Source organism: Aethalodelphis obliquidens, unplaced genomic scaffold (genome assembly GCF_003676395.1).
Source record: "Aethalodelphis obliquidens isolate GAN/ISIS:26980383/991018 unplaced genomic scaffold, ASM367639v1 scaffold28, whole genome shotgun sequence".
NCBI lineage: Eukaryota > Metazoa > Chordata > Mammalia > Artiodactyla > Delphinidae > Aethalodelphis > Aethalodelphis obliquidens.
The window spans coordinates 15,081,417-15,100,987 of NW_020837972.1; the positions used below are offsets into that span (position 1 = coordinate 15,081,417).

At 55.7% G+C, this 19,571-nt stretch overlaps 1 protein-coding gene across 9 annotated transcripts in view; it reads right to left on the reverse strand.

The window, feature by feature from the left end:
- The window catches only part of SH2B3 (SH2B adaptor protein 3), a 40,032-nt gene that overhangs the window by 4,441 nt on the left and 16,020 nt on the right, over positions 1 to 19,571 (reverse strand). For 4 of the 9 annotated variants that reach the window (XM_027124770.1, XM_027124768.1, XM_027124765.1 and 1 more), the window contains exons 3-5: positions 744 to 845; positions 570 to 661; positions 77 to 485 (exon numbers count right to left, since the gene is read on the reverse strand). In XM_027124770.1, the coding sequence (XP_026980571.1) occupies positions 77 to 485; positions 570 to 661; positions 744 to 845 (603 nt within the window). The remainder of the gene's footprint in view (positions 1 to 76; positions 486 to 569; positions 662 to 743; positions 846 to 19,571) is intronic. The other 5 variants (XM_027124766.1, XM_027124763.1, XM_027124767.1 and 2 more) reach the window with 3 other exon arrangements.

Consider the following 19,571-nt stretch of genomic DNA (forward strand, 5'->3'; position numbering starts at 1 on the left):
GGACGGTAGGCTCAGGCATTGGCCCCTAAGGGCCTTGAACCTGGCCAGGGTGTAGCCCACCTGCCTCGCCCCATACCTTGGCTATGCCCTGGAAGTTGAACGTGAGCACGTACTCCCCACGCCGAGTCTCACTCTGCCGTACCAGGAACACTCCATGAGCGTCAGGACCCTGCAGCTGAACCAGCTGAGCTGCCTTCACTCGGGAGATGGGGCCATGGAACCAGGGGTAGCAGGACAGGAAGTGATCTGTTTTCTGGCAGGCTGGATCCAGCAACCCCCCAGGAGAAGCACCTGATAGAGAAGGAGACAGGTAACGGTGATCCTTTGTGTGTGCCTTATGTCCTGGGCTGAGTTCCGACACACCGGAGGACAAAGGCCCTGACCCCTCACCTTGGTTCAAGGAATCTGTGCTTCCCCTTGGAGAGTTAGATGTGCCGGGCTCTAAGGCTGAGGGAATATGCATCTCTGGGTCTGTGCTGAGTCTGCTGGAGAAGGGTTGGGGTTAAGAATCTGGGTAGGTCAGGAGGAGCAGTAAAAGCTGTGCCAGGAGTGGGGCCCTAGGGTCTCACCCTTGGCCTGCGCACTCCCGGAGCTCGGCCATCCATGAGTTCAGCTGCTGCTCATCTCCCACCTCAAAGATGATGTCTGTCCGATCCTTCACCTGGCAGGGAGGGAGGGGAGAGCTGGGTGGGATCCCTGAGGTCTGTGTCTATTCCTCCCAGGTGTGGAAAGCTGTCACTCACCTTCAGCACAAAGGTGTAGAGGTTGTCAGGCATCTCGAGACGTGTGCATCGCCGAATCTCCTGGATGCTGGAGCAGGCTGCTTGTAGCTTGGGCTTTGAACTCTAGGAGACCAAGGCAGACATTCAAGGCCTGTCTCTGATGGCCCTTCACCCACCCAGGCCTCCCCAGGGGCTAGCTTGCTGAGTGCATGCTCGTGGTGCTGCTGAGCAGGCACCCCAAGCCTGGAGTGCGTCCTAGCATTCTGCCTTGCAGGAGCCTGCAGAGGGCCCTCTGCCTGTAGCCACAGCACCAGCTCCCCCGACCCCAACACACACACACACACACACACACATTGAGCTCCCCAGCACCCGATGTGGCCTAAGGGCCAACCTCTGCTTCACCTGGACCTGTGGACATTCCAGCTCTGACATGTCTGTTGGCTGACACCTGTTTCTCTTCCCACTGGTGGAGCAAAACCCCCCAACCCCCTACCCTTGCCAGTCACAGTGGCTGCTGGCCACCTCATCGCAGTAAACCCAGAGAGTGGACGTGAGGGTATCCAACCCAAGTTCCCTCTAATGGTGCTGGCTGACTCTGCCTGGGGGCCCAGGACTTTATCATACCTTTAGCTCCGCTCCTCCGCAGCCTTAGGAAGCAGATACTATCACCACATCTTAAAAAGAACCTCAAATCTTGGAAGTAAAGTCATTTGCCCCACACCTAGCTAATCTGTCCTGCCTTCAAGTCTTAGGGCAAGGAGGGGGTTGGCAGAGTAGCTTAGCTATGGGCTCTTGGGGCTCTTTTGCCAATGTGCCCAAAGGGGCAAAGCCTGGCATGGCTGGCCTCAATTACAGCCAGCCAGAAGCCCACACAAAACCTGGGGCCCAGCAGTCTCCCATGACATTCAACACACGTGGGGCTCAGAGTGAGTGGGAGATGACCCCCTACCCTTTTGCCAGCAAAAGGGTCCTGACTGAACCTGGCTGACCCTGCAGATGCTTGTTCCCGGGGCCCAGGAGCTCTCATCGTTTTCTCAGAAAGGAGATCACCCCTTCACTGCCCCCATCTCCTCCACTTCCTCCTGTGATAAGACTGGTAAGATTGTTTCTCTGGGGTCATGAGATGATCGATGGCTGCTTCCAGCAGAGGCCAAAAGAAGATAAGAGTGTGGGGGAAGGAGCAAGATGTGGGAAATGGACAGAGGAGACCCAACTGGGCCCTCCTCCCTCCAGCAGCTTTTCCTAAGAGCCAGGAGACAGACAGCAAGGCGCACCTGGAGATACCACAGCTCTCACCAAGGCAGTGCCAGCTGGGGAGGAGGAAACAAGAGGCAGGAACAAAGGTGAGTTCCAGGCACAGTGGCTTTGGCAGACCTGACCTCCATGAGGGGCTGACTTTTCAAAAGGTGGTGCAAGAGTCAGTCCTTAAAGCCATACGCTTAAGCATGCTCCAGACACACAGGTGCCAGGGTTCTGATAGAAGGATGGTGACCCCAGGACTGGGCAGCCTGGCAAGAGAGGGTTGGTCAAACTGGGGCTCTTCCTGGTCCAGGCCCACTCCCAGAAGGTCTTGGAGCTGCCAGTCCTGCCCTGGTTGTTGGACACAGCAGTCTGGGGAGAACAGCTCTGGGAACAAGCTCAGAGAGGTTGCACAGCTAGTAAATCCCAGCCCTAAGTGATCAGCACTAGCCAGGGCATCTTCACCCTTCAAGTTCTTATATGTCCCCCACGACCAAGTTCCTCAGCCTGGGAGCCTCGCCTGGCACCTACACAAGCACTGGACACGCTGGAGCGCATGGGAAGCAGGGCCTCTGCTCTCCCAGCAGCTTTCACTGTCAGCCAGCCCCTCTGTCTCTATTTCCCGTCTGCAAAACGGGTTAGGTGCAGAGGGCTCCTTCCTTCTCTTGCTTTTGCAGTCGGCCCTGCCTGGACCCCCAGCCTCCCCACTGTCTCTAGGCCCTCAGCATCACTGGGAGGAAGCGGGCCAGGCCGAGAGGGTAACAGGCCTCATCTCCCTTTCAGTTCTGCTCTGGGTCCTGGGCCCTGACCCCAGTGTGAGTGCCCAGATTACTGGCAGAGCCTGGTTTCACTCTGGAAGTGGGGCCCTCCATGCCAGCTTCACCCCCAGCAGCTGAGGAACCGCTGACCTGACAGGCAGTGAAGAGAGCATTCCCCTCCTCCCCCCACAGCCAACCCTGGCCGCACAGACGTCCTGGCTCCCCTCTGCCTGCTGGCTGAGCGTGATACGGGTTCTTTGGTGTCTTCATGGTGGCCCAGGCTCACACAACCCCAGAGGCTGAGCCGGGGGCTGAACCCCAGCCTGCCAAGGACCAGAGCCAGTGCATCTAACTACCATGCTGCCTGGTGGGGGAGATGCGAGGGGCTCTGCCCAGATTGGAGGGGCAATTGAGAGCACAGGGACAGACATCCCCACCTATGGCCACAGCCCTAGCTGGACAGTCCAGAGCAGGACTTGTGAGCGCTGGTCACTGTGTGGATGGACCAGTGGGTGCCTTTCTGACTGAACAATGTGATGGAACAGAGCTCTGCTGGAGAGAGCCGAGCCCGAACCGCCGCCGCAGGAACACTTGGGGCTTCAGGTTCCCCTCCTCTCACACACCCTCTATTCCACCTGCCACGCAGAGCAAGCCAGGCCAGCAGCTGCTCTCTGGACCCACCTCAGAGTCACACTGTGCTTGGGTGATCAAAATGACCAGACCATCCCAGTGTTTGCAGTACAGGCGGTAGTAGACTGTCACCCGCCACATCCTACAGGCGGTAGTAGACTGTCACCCACCACATCCTGCATCATCCCTCCTGGGGAACTCTCGTTCTTAGCTCCAATGGCCACTGTGCCTCCAGTGGTAATCCATTTCTTTGTTTGCTCTGGCTGCTAGGAAGCGTAAAGACGAAGCTGTAGACCGGCTCTGACACTGTCCTCACAGTAGGGCTTGCATTTCTAGAGCTAACTTTATCCAGGCTTTTTAATTTTTCTTATTCCTCTAGGCACTAGGGTTCAGTCTTGACCCTACCCTTCTTGTATAACCTTGGACAAGCAACTCAGCCCTCCATGCCTTAGTCTTGTCATATGTATGTATGGTGGAAATATTTAATAGTCCCTCTCTTTTCACAGGGTTGGTATGGTGATGGGTGAACTATATATTGCAAGTGAAAGAAATACCTGATAAACAGCTGTTGTTAAATTTCCAGGCTGGGGCCAGCCAAGATGGGAAAAGCCTGCTTGGGTTGACTGCTGCGTTACAGTGCTCCCGTGTCACAGGACTGCAGTACGGCAGCATTACAGTGCTCCTGTGTCACGTACAGGACTACAGCTTCCCCTGAGCACACACCTGCTTTCTCTCAACCTTACAGACCCTGTTTGTAATGTGCTCCCTTTCTACCTGCAACGAAGTTATAACCTCCCTCCCTACGTACATACCCTAAGTAGGATAAAAGGGGAGAGTAATGGAATGTAATTGATACTAAAATAAAATGTATATATCACTGTGACTATGCATATAACACACAGTGAACTACTCAGGTGCTTCTGGGTTTGAAGAGATCAAGGACATGAAGGTGCCAGAGGGTGGGTAGGGTGATCCCTGAAAGGACAATTAGTCTGTTCAGTGGACATGGCAGGAAGTTCCATGTGCTTCTACATAAGACAGAGCAAAATTCTGGCCCTAGGTTTGTTCTCATGCTTTTGGAGGGCGTTTTGGTCAGCTCTGCCTAGCCCACGGGTTCATCCAGTCCTCGTATGCTCCCACTGTCCAAGGACTCCTTTCTCCCATGGCAGGGGGCCGGGGGCGGGCGGCCTTTTGGGCCTCGAATCTGCCTGGAGGGGATGAGAGGATGACTGGGACCAGACCTGGCCTTTCTCTGGAGGCCCTGCCTTCCCTAAACCTGCTGCCACTCCCTGTGTGCTCAGGGGCGGGGATGGCCCATCCAGAGTCTTCCAGGGTACTGGGCTGTACCCCGCTCTGCCGTGTACTCATGGCCATTCATACCCACAAGACCCCGGCAGAGGTGCCGGTGCCCCAGCAGGAACAAAATACACACAGGATCACAGAGCTGTGAGCGCTCCCAGAGAAGGGAGACAGACACCCAACAGGCAGGGGACGGTAAGGGCCAGGACAGGCGGGTGGGAAGGCAGTGAGTGAGCTTCCCAGGTAGGTGCCAGGATGACCCTGGCAAAGGCCCTGAGGTGGGGAAGCACAAAGGCACAGTGAGACTGGCACGCAGTGAGGCAGTGCCCACGGGACCTTGAGGCTGTGGGAGTCCGTCGGCTTATTCTAAGGTGGAGCTGTGGAGGTGGGCAGCTGACGCTCACATTAAATACTTGGGCAGAAGCAGGCCAGCTAGTTGGGCCCGACCCTGCTCTTACCCGCTGCCTCCGTGGGAGGCTGGAGGGGAAGACAACATCCAATTCACACCCAAGCAGTAAAGGGCCTGGCACGGAGGGTCCCGTGGTATGGCAGGCCGAGCCCTCACAATGGCCTTATTGCATCCACTGTAGGGGCCTTTATCCTTCAAGGGAAAGCCTTGAGGGGAGGCCTCCCACCACCATCTGGAATCCCCCAGGCCACGCCAGCCCCTTAGAAGTCTTGCCTCTCCCAGGGTTTTGGGACCCTCATTCCTGTCCTATAAAGAGCAGCAATGGGACAGGAAGTAGGACATAGTATACAGCCCGAAGGTCTAGGTCCAAGCCACACTCCTCTGCCATGGCCCTCATGCCCTCAAGGTAGCATCCCCGTGGCCTGGAGGCAAGGTTAGACGAGCCCTAGCTCCACCACTTACTACCTTTGGGATCTTGGGCGTGGCACTAACTGGCAGCCTCAGTTTTCTCTTTGGTAGCGTGGGAACAGTAAGCAGACTCCAGGAGGAGGAGGATGAGAGTGCAGTCTTTGATGGGGGCCTGAAAACTTAAAGGCCCAGAAGAAATTCTAGATCCCAGTCATGGATAACTGAGTCCCCCAACCCCAGGCCACAGCCCAGAATCGATACTGCCTGTATGGATGAATGAACAAATGGACGAAAAAACATTATGGGAAAGGCTTAATCATGTCTTACTGATTGTATCAAAACAACCTTAAAAAAAAAAAAAAGAAAATACTCTGTCTTGTTCCAAAAATTTTAGTCGGGTTATAGGGATACTCAGAGTGGGAAGGGAGACAACTGCTAGAACACAGACCAGAGTTTCACTTGCCACCAATTTGATTCTGAGCTTCCTGGCAGCCAGTGCAAAGAGGGATTCCCCAAGAGAAGGCAGCCTCTTGTGCATGGAGAATCACGTGCACAGTAGTACATTAAAGGCTCTGAGAAGACCTGAAGCAGAGAAACCTGAACCCATGTGTTCCCCAGACTTTGGCCACCCTGTGTCCTGCTCAGAAGCCTCTCTGGGGTCTGCACAACCACCGCAAGCAACATTGCCATCCTGGTTTTTGGGAATTAGACAGTCCTGGCTTTGAGTCCCAGCTCTGCCTCATCTTCCATGGACAAGTGACTCACCTCTCCTAGCCTCAGTCTCCACTTTTGTAAGGTGGGGTAATAGTGCCCCTACCTTCCGTGAAAATTTGGCAATACAGTGTGTGCAGGGTATGGAAAGGTCCCTGGGGACACGGTACAAGGTGGGGATGAGCACAGGGCCTTAGGAATGCAGTCTTAGGAATACCTGATCTGCTCAGAAGTGAACAGAAGGAATACCTGATCTGCTCAGAAGCGAACAGCCCCTCCTGAGGAAGCTTTCAGCTTTCACAGCTATTTTTCCACAACAAGACCATGAGCCCAAGGCAGCCTCCCTGCTCCCTTTCCATCTTTGTGTGTCCTCTGCAGGGCATAGAGTTAGCGGCTTTAAATGTTTGCTGAGCACTCTCCAAAGTGGAGAAGGTGGAGGAAAAGGCACTGGAGGCTAAGGGTACAGCAAGAGCTAACGTCCAGAGACCAGAAAGTACAGCCAAATCCACAAGCTGGCAGGGGAGTTTGCTGTGGCTAGAAATGGTACTAACAGACCCCCTCACACCACCCTTTAGTGAGCACCTACTATGTACCAGGCACTGGGGCCTGGGCTATCCATCCAGGACCCCTTTGAACTGCTGAATTCACAGGCCAGCACCATTTCCAGAAAATTCAAATTTCAAAGAAAAAAGCATCATATTGAGGAACGGAGGTGCCAGGACCAAAGAAGTAGGAAGGTCACTGTTTCAGGGTGGAGGGCAATCCTTGACATGACTATGGTGATACTTTGAGACCACCCTGCTCTGGGGCACCTGTCTGAAGAACAGTGGTGGGCGCCTCCCATGACCCCCCCCAACAGCCCATGAGGCTGGTGTTTTTATCCCCACTTGACAAATGAGGAGCCAAGGCTAAGGGAACCTCCTGGAGGGGCTGGTCACAACACAGGATGCACAACCAGCAGGCCTGGGTCCTCTGGAAGTCAGCCCGGGATCTGTGTTTAACGTGGGCCCTGGGTGCGTCTGGAACCCACGGCATCCGAGGGGAAGGCTGGGCAGGGGGGCCACACCCACCTCCCTCCCCTGCCCCCCTTTCCCCAGGCACAAGAGACTTGGAGGAGGGAGGGCTCAGTCCATCCCACAGCGGCAGAATGGTGGATGCTGGGGCAAGGGCTCTGGAACCAGCTGGCCTGGGGTCAAAGGGGGCGCTCACAGGGAGCCCCCACAAAGCGTGAGGCGTCAGAAAACAGGGTGACACCCTGAACCCCCTGCGAGATGAGCAGCATCAAAACTGAGTTGCTGGGCTTCCCTGGTGGCGCAGAGGTTGAAAGTTCGCCTGCCGATGCAGGGGACACGGGTTCGTGCCCCGGTCCGGGAAGATCCCACATGCCACGGAGCGGCTGGGCCCGTGAGCCATGGCCGCTGAGCCTGCGCGTCCGGAGCCTGTGCTCCGCAACAGGAGAGGCCACAACAGTGAGAGACCCGCGTACCGCAAAAAAAAAAAAAAAGAAAAAAGAAACTGAGTTGCTGTCCATCAGTCCCGCCATTGCTACTCCCAGACACATCCAGAATCCAGCTACTTCCCATCCCCCTCCTCTGCTCACAACTCTCCTGTGGGCCCCATCTTGCTGGTCCTCGCCGTGGCCCATGAGACGCTGCATGACCTTGTTCTTGTTACCTCCTCAATCTCATCTACTGTTCCTCTCACTCCGATCCAGCCACACTGGCCTCCACTGTTCCTGCAATGTAGCAAGCACACTCCCACCTTGGGGCCTTTGTGCCTGCTGTTCCCTCTGTCTGAAAGGCAGTTTGCCCACATTTTCACAAATCGGGCTCCTCTCGGATTCAGGTCTCAGCTCAAGGGTCACCTCCTCAGGAAGGCCCGCCCTGACCAGGTGTCTAAATACAGAGTCACCATCACAGAACCCCTTTACTTCCTTCACTGCACTTGTCAACCTGTGAAATGCTCTCTGTGGGGACTTGTTCTTGTGGCATCCCCGGTACCGACCACGGTGCCTGGTAGGTTGTAGATGCTCACTTCATTCCTATACAGATATTCATCACAGGCCCCTTGTTCGCCAAGTATTGTGAGTGCTGGGGATAATAAGTAGGGCCCAGGATATGGCCCCCACTGCAGACCGCCCATCGCCATGAGGGCTCTGGAGGAGTGGCAGGGATACGTCAAAGCAGGGTGATCGGGGCGAGGACGGAGGACGCGAGGTTGGGCCTCCAGGGGCTCGAGCCGGCCAGGGGAGAGGACTGGCTGAGAGGAAGGCTCTGGACACCTCACGGAACACATCAGGCTCGTGTTACAGATGGAGGAACGGGGACCCTGAGAGGCAAAATCATTTGTCCCCGGCCACGGAGAAAGAAGCCAAGAAGAGCTGGGGCTCGGACCCTCGTCTGCCCAGCCCCAGAGCCCACACCACCCACCCCCATCCAGCCCATTCCTCCCAGCTCATGTTCTCTCCTACCACCAGGCCTGACCCAAACTGCGGGTCTCAGCAGAGAGAACCTCCCCTCCTCCAGGGAGCCTTCTCTGATCACCAAGTCGTGGTCAGTGCGATTCCTGTGCCTCTCCCTCGTCACGGGGCTTATCAGCCCTGGCCATAATTTCCTGAAGGTGCAGCTGCCCCCACCGCCTGCCTGGGAGTTCCTCGGGGGGTGGGGACAGGGCACCAGGCCTTGTTCCCAGCTGGGGCCCAGCACTGGGTCCAGCCCAGAGGAGGTACTTGGAAAGGGTTTGTCAGATGGATGGGTGAGTAGCTGCTAAGTGCCTGGGGCCCCAGCCCTCATGTCTCGAGAGCAGGGGCAGATGCAGGGGGTGTGGTGAGTTATCTCACCCCCTTGTTCCCCGGCTCCCTAGGGGGCAAAGCAAAGGCAATGAGCCCGTTCCAGGGGCTGAACAAATGTTGGAACTACAGGCCCCAGGTCACTTCCTTCCTCTGCCCCCAACCAGAGCCCCGCAACACACACACAGGCCCTTCGAGTGCCTGCTTCAGCCGCTTTTTCTCCGCGTGAGCCTGAGCAAATCACTTCACTTCGCTGTGCTTTTGTTTTCTCATCTGTAAAATGGGGGTGATGTTGGAGTGCAACCTCAGAGCTTCTGTACGTGAACCTGCCTGTCGCCCTGAGTACACAGGAGTCTCCCAGGTCTCCCCCTTGGTCTGCTCCCTGTTGCCTCAAGCTCCCTCTCCCCGCGGGGGAGCAGGAAAGGGATGGGAGAAGCTTCCTTAAAAGCCACATGGATCAAGTCAGTTTCCCCTTTCTGGCAAGTGAGAGCCTGCCAGTGCCAGAAGCAGAGCTTCTCCAGAGCCGACATTGACATGGTGAGACATCCCCCAAGCATAACCACCCTGCTCGGAGTCCCCAACATTTCACCTCCCTCCTCTGGGTGGCAGCCCCAGATCCCACCCTGAGCGACCAAGCCTGAGGGTGGGGGCCTGCGCCCCCACTATCGGACCCAGAGAGGCCCTGTAGGAGGGGTAACCAGCCAGAGATGCTGAAACAGACAGCGGCTGGGGACTCGTCTGAACCCCACCTGCAGTGAGCTCCCCCTCAAGCCTGTAAAAGTCCCCCCGCCCCGACATGTCCGAAAGACAGACTCTCAGTGACACAGACACAAAGCCCCTTCTGAGAGAGATGGCGACCACCCCCCCACACACACAATCACAGAGACTGGGACACAAAGCCCCTCTCAGATGCTGGAGCAACCATCCCCTCAGAGACAAACTCCCAGAGACAGAGACCCCCCATAGAGAGAGACAGCCCCGAACACACACACACAACCAGTCTGGGACCCCCTGACAGCCACTCAAACCCCTCCTGAGACGTGGGTGTCCTAGTTCACGCCGAGTGGTTGAGTGTGGATGACCCCGCTGTGAAGACGGGCAGGCACTTCCGCTCTGAGGCCGGCTGGGTGGGGGGGTCCGTGGCTTAAGAGGCACCACACCTGGAAGTCCCACTCCCTGCACCCCGTCACAGGCGTGGATGAACTGGCAAACCAAGGAGCTTACGGACCCCCCGGCACCTTCGCTAGCTGACCTCGCCTCCCCCCTCGGGGTGACAGTGGTCCAGGCCACATGGCCCGGCCTGGGGAGGCGTGTCCTGGGATGGGGCCTTGCAGAGGCGGGAACAGAGGAGCCAGTGCCACCACCCTCACTAGCCAGGCCACTTGTCCACACCTCCTAGGCCTCTCCCCGCTACACCTTTCCTCCACGCGGGGCACCACTCCGGGCCAAGACCTTTGGCAAATTAGGATCAACCACTTTCCAGGGCCTGGAGCTGCTCAGCAGCCAGCCTCCATCAGCTCCCCTTCAGTCAGTTACCCGTCGCCCTGCCTGAGTCGGTCTTGAGGACAGAGCGGTGTCTCTGTCTGGGAGCGCTGACTGGCACTTGGGCCTGGGCCGACCGTGGGTCCGGAGCAGGGTCGGGGCCCAGCCAGAACCCCACCCCCACCCCAGCCCCCCGCCGGCTGCAAAGCAGCTGCCACCAGCCCACGCCTTGGGTGACCGCATCCTGCTCCCAGTATCGCGCCAGGAATCCTCCCTGCCCCGCGTGGCCGAAGAGCTGCAAGGCCCGTGCACCCTGTCCCCATCCACCTTCATGCAGGCTACGCCTTCCTCTCGTAGTGCTGCTCCGGCTACCTCGGTGCCAGGACACCCCAGGCCTCGCGTACCGGGCTGTGGTCAGCCCCCAAGACAGGAATTCATGGCTCCTTGCCACGTGCCCAGGCCCCGAGCAGGAGGGGGCACACCGGCCCCGAACCTGGCACTGCTCCCTGGGCTCTCCTGCTGCACGGGAGGGTGTGCTCAGTGCTCTCGACGGGAAAGCAGAGGAGCACCTGAGTCTCACAGGGCCAGGGGTCCTGGAGCTGGCCGGCCCCCCAGGGCCTTTTGCGGCGGGCCCACCTCCCGGCCTCTCTGTGGAGCCAGCCCAGTGGGGGAAGCCCCTTGCCCCTGCAGCACAGCCCTCAGCTGCACCCTGGGCCCCGTGTCTGTTCCACGCCTGGGGAGAGTGGAAAAAGATGTGGTTAAGAAACAACAGATAACCTCTGTCACCGGCCTCCGGTAGGGGAGTGCACCAGAGGGAGGGGGGTCTCGTCACCACCAAGATCCCTAAAAGCCCCGATGGTGGCCACCGCCTGCCTTCGAAGAATGATGATTCAGAAGAAGAGGTGAAAGCGAGGGCCTCTGGGGCTCAAGGGGCTTCAGGGATGCCAGGGAGGCTCAGAGTCGGCTGAGCAGAGCCTTGGGCTGAGCTGACAGGGAAACCAGGGCGAGAGCCCAGGAATCTCCACCCTTCCAAGCTCAATCTGCCGTGAGCTGTTGTCGTTATCCTTAGCCCACGTTTAGTGATATGCCTTGACACACAGCATCTCACTGACACCAAAAAACAACAGGAAACTGTACCAGCCACAAAGAATAAAAGCTGGCTGGATTAAATAACTAAATGTGAAAAATAAAACCAAGACAAAACTGGAATAGAAGAACCTAAATAATTATCTGATCCCAGGGTCAGGGAGGCCTTTCTAAGCAGAAAAAGCAAAGAACAAAATCATAAAGGAAAAGATCACTGTATTTCACTGCCCAGACTTAGAAACCTCCATAGGCCAAGAAACTCAGGACCAGTCGAAAAGCCAAATGGCAAACTAGGGAAATATTTGCAACGTGTGACAGAGCGCTAATGTCAGTGTAAAGAGCTGCTGCAAGTCAACAGGAAAGAGGCAGGCAGTGCAGGAGAGGAGCACACAGAGTTAATGGCCTGTAAGTCACAGGAAATGTCTATGACCAAGAAACACTGGAGAAAGAGTCAAAATCCACAGAGACAGAAAGTAGGATTAGTGGTTGCCAGAGGCTGAGGGGACGGGGATGGGAATGGGGACCGATGCTAACAGATACTGGGTTTCTTTCTGAGGTGATGGAAATGTTCTGGAATTGGATAGAGGTGATGGTTGCACACACAGTGAGTATACTAAAAACAACGAATTGCACTTTAACATGGTGAATTTTATGTTATGTGAATTATATCTCATTGTTTTTAAAAAAGAAAAATGGTTCGTTCCATTCATAAGCAGAAAGGACAAGATAACCACTTCACCTAGAAGTTGGCAAAGATTTTTAAAATAATAGCCAGTGTTTGCACCATTATTTGAAGATAGATGGGTGTAACCTTCCTAGAAGACTATTTGGAAAGGATATATCAGAAGCATTAGAAATAGCTAGTGAGCACATGAAAAGATGCTCAACATCATTAGCCATCAGGGAAACATAAATCAAAGCCATTCACATCTGCTAGGGTGGCTACAATCAAAAAGATAGATAGTAACAAGTGTTGGTGGGACTTCCCTGGTGGTCCAGTGGTTAAGAATCCACCTTCCAATGCAGGGGGTGCGGGTTTGATCCCTGGTCAAGGAACTAAGATCCTACATGCTGCAGGGCAACTAAGCCTGCGTGCTCTAGAGCCCACACGCCACAACTAAAGAGAAGCCCGCGTGCCGTGATGAAAGATCCCACGTGCTGCAACTAAGATCCGACGTAGCCAAATAAATAATAAAATAAGAAAAACAGGTGTTGGTGAGCATGTGGAGAAACTGGAACCCTCATACATTACTGATGGGAATATAAAATGGTGCGGTACTCTGGAAAACAGTTTGGCAGCTCCTCAAAATGTTAAACGTAGAGTTACCATATGATCCAGAAATTCCACTCCTAAGGTATATACCCAGGGAAAAATGAAAACGTATGTCCACACAAAAACTTATTCACGAATGTTCGTGGCAGCACTATTCACAATCGCCCAAAAGTGGAAACAACCTAATGTCCATCACTGAGGAATGGATAAACAAAATGTGATCTATTCATACAATGGAATATTATTTCCAATAAAAAGGAACAAAATACTGACACAAGCTACAACACGGACGAACCTTGAACATGTGATGCTGAGTGAAAGAAGACAGTCGCAAAAGACCACATATTGTCTGATTCCATTTATGTGAAAAGAACAAACTAGGCAAATCTAGAGAGACAGAAAGTATTGATAGATTAGTGGTTGCCTGGGGGTGGGGGAGAGGAGGAACGCGGAGTGACTGCTGATGAGCACAAGGTCTCTTTGAGACGATGAAAGTGGTCTAAAATTAAATCGTGGAGATAGTTGTACAGCCCTGTAAATATACCAAAAATCACTGTACCCTTTAAACGAGTTAATTTTATAATTTGTAAAGTATATCTCAATAAAGCTTTGAGAGAAAGAGAAAACATGAGAAGTGCTCACAAAGCCTTCCACCCAGCACTTCCCTTCTAGGAATATGCTTCTAAGGAAATAATCAGAGATGGGCAGCAAGATTTACGTACAACATGTTTGTCACAAGGTTGTCCAGTTGAGCAAAAAAATTAGAAGTGATTGAAATAGGAGTCTAGATAAGCATAGATAAATATATCATGGCCTATCTGTGTAAATGAAATATCGTGCAGCCAGTATTTATTTTTAAGACATTCTTGAAAAATATTTAAGAGAACAGAAAAATGTTCAAGACATGCTAAGTGACAAAAAAGCAGGTAACAAAAAGGTAGGATGAGTGTCAGTCCCACAAGGGCTGGGGGTTTTGTCCAAAAGTTTCTGCCTATGTTTCCAACATACCTGGCACACAGAGGGGGCTCCCTAGCTAAACTGCTGAGTGAAGAATTAGTGAATGTGGACGGAATTGCAATTTGGGGGAAAAGCTAGAGAAAGAAATACAAGACAGAAGATTACAAAGACGTCTAAGTGAAATGGAAATGCTCGTTCTCTCTGGGTAGTAGGATTGTGGGTGGTTTTTCAGTTACTGTTCCATAATTTCTGCCATGAGCTTTATTAATTGAAAAATCAAAACCAGAAACACTAGGAACTCAAACGTGGAGGCCCTCGGTAAGGTAGACAGTTTCCTAGATTACACGAAGATTTGAAAAGAGACACAGCGGGGCCTCCCATTCCAGACGGTTCCCTGGAGAGAGGTTTCTCTCTCTGCTGCGCCACGGACTTCAGACTGGGCCGCAGTCAGGATTCAGGTCAGGCCCAGGAGGGGAGGGTCAGCCACGGTGAGGGAGAACCCAGAGGCCAGGTGCCGCCGTGATGGGCCCCCTCCCCCGTACGCCATCACCCGCCGGTGCCAGAGGCTGAGCGGTCAGCGGGGTCCACGGCCTGAGGAAAACAGTGGCCTCTTCCCCAGCCCAGAGGGGAGAGAGGAAAAAGGGGTGTGGGGCCCCAAAAAGGAAGCTGAGGCGGCCCCTCCAGCCTTGGGGAAGGAAGCTACCTCCGCCTCCACCCCCGGGGGGGCCAGCGCTCTGAGCGCAGACCTCTGCTTGTGCCTTTTGCTTTCCTTTTCCATATTCGCAAAGGAGTGGGTGGGGGATTTCCAGCGGGCCCGCCTGGCGGCCCGCCGGCGGCTGGTGCCCAGTCCAGGCTACCGGGAGAGCTGGCTAGGTTGTTGCCCATCCCAGGGAGGGCATCTGGGGACCCACCCCTGGGGTCTGGTGACTTCCCACGCAGCAAGCCGCTTCTTCTGCCTCTCAGGGAGGAAACACATCGTGTCAGGCCCTCCCAGAGCCTATTTTCGACTCAATCACCCAGCAAGGCCAGTACTGACATTCCACTTTCCAGAATGGGAAACTGAGGCTGAGACAGGCTGAGTTCTCAGCCCAAAGCCACGTAATAAGGACACAAGAGCCAAGATCTGAACCCAAACCTGTCCATCTGCCCTTCTCCCCGGCCGCCAAGCCCACGGCCCAGACTCTGCAGCTGTGTGTCCCAACACCCAGTCCCCCAAACAAAGGAAAACAGAAAAGCAACTTCCAAGAAGCTGGCGACAGCTAACAGGCCCCAAGGAGCAAGGGCGTGGGGTGGAAGCAGCCCCCAGAGGCTCCGGGGGGGGGGGGCGGGGGGCAGGGTGTGATGATAAATTACTGTCGTTCGCCACCCTCCCCCTGTTGGATTCGGGGGCACCTTCCAGTCTCAGGATTCACAGAATTTGAGCTGAAAGGAAGCACGCCGATACCATCTGCCCGTGGTTTCAGCATGGTTGGGGGTTTCTTCTAAGCAGCAAAGTACTTTTCAAAACACGACCTTACACGAAAGCCCAATAAGGGGCAGATGGGGCGGCTGTGTGTGCGCGGCTGGGGGCCCCACAGGAGCCACGGGAGCCCTGCCCACCACCACCCCTTCCTCCCTCCCCCCACTAGCCCCGGAAAGCCCGGATCAAGCCCCCTGGTTGCCCATTTCACAGCTCAGAGAGGGGCAGGGACCGACCTGGGTCACTAAGCAGCCCCGGGCAGAGTGAGGACTGAAACCCCACTCTCACCCTGGGAGCCTTCAGCCCCTGGTCCCCCTGGGAGAGGATGGGATCGGGGAGCCACTGGCCTCTGACGCACCTGTCTCCCCCTGGGACATCAGGGCTCTCGCCAGCCCACGAAGATCTACCGGGCTGTAGGCAGAAGGTGGGCGGTTTCTCGGGCTGCTCGGGGGCTAAACACACCCCCTGGCCTTGGCAGGCCCACACCGGCCTCCATTCCTGCTCTTCCATCTCCCAGCTGTGTGGCCTTGGGCAGGTCTCTCTACCTTTCTGTGCCTGTTTCCTCATCTATAAGATGCCTTCATCACTGTTCCCGCCTCCCAGGGTTTGTGGTAATTGCATGGGATGTGTCAAATGTAGTGCCCATCATGCTGAAAATGACTAATAAAAATAACAACAACTACATGGGACTTCCCTGGAGGTCCAATGGTTAGGACTCTGCGCTTCCACTGCAGGGGGCACGGGTTCGCTCCCTGGTCGGGGAACTAAGATCCCACATGCCGCTCAGCCAAAAAAAACAAAAAAAACCCACAGCAGCTAAGATTTGCTGAGACCACCTGCGCCGGGCACGGCTCCCGGCACCCGGCACCATGCGGACAGCAGCTAGTTCACCATTGCCCTGATGTGGGTGCCGTCACTCAGCTCTTTTTACTTGAGGAAAATGAGGCACAGAGTGGGTGAAGTGCCTTTCCCAAGGTCACACAGCTCAGAAGGGGCAGAGGCAGGACTCAGGCCCAGCTCTGTCCGGGCCCCAGGAGGCTGCCCCGCCCGCCCGCCCGGCCGCTTCCTGCCCAGCACTCCTCTTCCTCCTCACGCTCCTGCCTCCGAGAGGAAACCGCCAGGCCCCCCGGCGGACGTCCCTTTCTTTCTGCTTCCTCTTTCCCACACTTGGGGCATGGGCTCCAGGCTCGGGCCCCCAGGGTCCAGCAGTGTCTCCTTCTGTGTCTCAGAGCCTCAGTGTCCTCATCTGTGAGGCAGGCACAGTGGCCATGCCTACTTTGCAGAGTCAGGGGAGCGTTGAGGGGGCTAATTCAGCATCGCCCTCGCCCACGGTCAGTGCTCAGGACACTCAGCCCCTTCATCAGCCGGGCTGCCGGGAGCACCTACTGCCCACAGGCTGCCCGGCCACACTCATACCCAGGCCCCTCACCTACCCAGTCAGCATATACTGTATCCACAGCCTCCCTTACACGTGCAGGCACTGGGACCATCCCCATTTTACAGATGAGGAAACTGAGGCCCAGTCACTTGCCCAAGGACAGCTCAGAAGGAGCAGAGGGGGAACAGCTCTGAACCATATTGCCCGACTGGCCCCCGGCCTAGGTCAGCCTAGGTCAGGCTCTCCCTAGGACCAGCAGGTCCAGCCACTGCCAACCAGACCACTTCTTCCTGGGGGTACTAGAGGCCTGTGATGCAGGAGGGGAGCTCAGGGATGTGGGCTGAATCCCCTGTGAGTCCCCCCCTCCTTCCTCTACCTCTTCTCTGGGCTGAGCAGCAGAGACCAAGGGCAGAGCACACTGGGTCCACCAAGTCTTACATGCTGGGTGAGAGGGGCACTGGCCAGCCCCCTCTGGGCCTCAGTGTCCCCATCTTTGGTGGCACTAGACAAGATGGCCAAAAGGAGCCTTTCCTGGTCTGAGAACTCAAAACAGACGCACACCCCCACCCCACTCCCAGGTAGGGCCACTGGCTAAACACCACCAGCACCACTACCCATGATAATAAATCCTTCTGGAGACCTGCTAGGCACCAGGTGCAGCCCGAATACCTGGGTCCCAACCCCATCTCAGCTGCTCAGAGTTATGTGACCTTGGGCAAGTCACCTACCTTCTCTTAGACTCAATTTCCCCATCTGTGATATGGGGGTAATCACAACAGCACCCTCACAGGGCTGCTGTGAGGATTAAATGAAGCCAAGGCAGTAAAGTGCCTAGTATGTAACAAGTGCCAAACAGATGCTGGCTAAAAAGGCATTTTTTCAACAACAGCTACTAGAATTTCATCATTACCCCCACTTTAAAGATGAGAGAAGCTGAGGCTCAGCCCCCGGACCCAGTAGGGCTGGCAGGGCTTTGAGACCATCTCAGCCAAACCAGGCTTGGACATGTGGGGAAACTGAGGCCCAAAAGAGCAAAGGGCTGGCCCCAAGGCCATGGCCAGCCCAGATGTGCTCCATTTGAAAATGGACCCCCAGCTCCCGGCAAAGCTCTGCCCTAAGGCCAGCCACCCCGGGCCTGGTGGCTGGTCCTGTGATCTCTCCCTGACCCTGGGACAACCCCCTGACCTCCCAGTCAGTCTCTCCCTCCACAGGGGCCAGGCTGGGATGCACGTCAAGTGATCCTGGCCCAGCACTTCCAAGTCCACCAATTTATAAGAGAAACCAGAAACTGGGTTCTTATATGAAATCTTTCCATTTTATGGTTTTTAACTATTGGCAACCAATCCAACTTTCTTGCTTTTCTGGGGTTTTTTTGTTTTTTTTTGCGGTATGCGGGCCTCTCACTGTTGCGGCCTCTCCCACCACAGAGCACAGGCTCTGGACACGCAGGCTCAGAGGCCATGGCTCACGGGCCCAGCCGCTCTGCAGCATGTGGGATCTTCCCGGACCGGGGTACGAACCCGTGTCCCCTGCATCAGCAGGCAGACTCTCAACCACTGCGCCACCAGGGAAGCCCCAACTTTCTTGTTTTTAACTGCTGAGTGGGATGGTACGTCTCAGGCCTGGCCGGCTGGAAGCTACTACTCTGCACCCCGTTCACAGTGTGGCTCGGGGCTCGGGAGCAGGGACCTGTTGGATCAGGGGCTCCGATCTCCTTAGCAGCATGATGCTGAGCGAGTTTCTTTGCCTCTCCCAGCCTTGGTTTTCTCATCTGTCAAATGGGCCAACAAGCTTGACCTCATGGGAAGGACTTGAAGTCAAGTGTTTAGGGCAATGCCTGGCACACAGTAGGTGCCTACTTAAGGTAGTAAACGTGCTGTTCCCCCATCCCAGCCTGGGCTCAGAGATGCCCAAGGAGAGGGAGGTGCCACAGGACAAGCGGACATGGGGACCAGAGGGTCTTCTAGGAGAAGACTCAAGCCACACTCTCCCAAAATCCAGAAGACCAGAGCAGCCCCAGAGGGCTCCTCTAGCCCATTCCTGCTGCTGGATAGGTGTCCCAGCCCCTCTGGCCCTAAATCCTCCAAGTGCTCCCACTGCTCTTCGTGTAAAACCTAAAATCCTCACCATGCTCCAGAAGGCCCCAAATAATCCAGCCCCATCACCTTTCCAACCTCATCTCTCCTTCCTCCTTCTACTCCAGCCCCTGGCCACCCGGCTGTTCCTCAAAGTCTCCCGGTTCGTGTTCACTCCAGGGCCTTTGCACTTGCCATTTCCTCAGCCTGGGACTCCTTCACCCAGATCTTCCAGGATCGGCACCTGCGCTCATCCCAGATGTCACCTCTTGCCAAGGGACCTTTGATGACCACCCCCCAGCCGAGGCAATCCCTAGCTTCCCCCGAGGGCCAGCGCGTAGTACAAGGAAGGGTTGCCCCACCTCCCGTCCATCTGCAGTGATGCCACTGAAACCAGACTTCAGACTTTGGGAACTAGTCACACATGTCTCCTCCAACCGCCCTCCAGCCGCCCACTGCAGCAGCCTGTGGCCTCCGCTTACACTCCGCCTGTCGTGGCAAGCTCCCTCCCACCACAGCCCGCACGGTGACCCTTGACCCTTGGCTGCTGCTATCACCCCTACTTTACAGATGACTAGACTGAGGCTCCAAGTGGGGAAGTGACCGGCCCAAGGTCAGAGGTTCCGGTCAGAGGCGGAGCTGTGACCCAAGTCCAGGTGAGGCTGACCCATGAGCAGCTGGCCACCTGGCCTCAGACTTCTGGGTGGCGTTAGCTTGGCTGAGGCCCGAGTGATATCCCTGGGCAGCTGCCCACTCTCAGTTCTCGTCCTCCAAGCCTCTCCCCACTCTGGGCAGCAAGGGCTTCTCCAAACAGGTGCTGAGTACCGTTCAAGTGACAGAGCTCGGGTATGAACCCAGAGCTCAAGCCCTGGCTGTCAAACCTTCCTTTGCCTATGT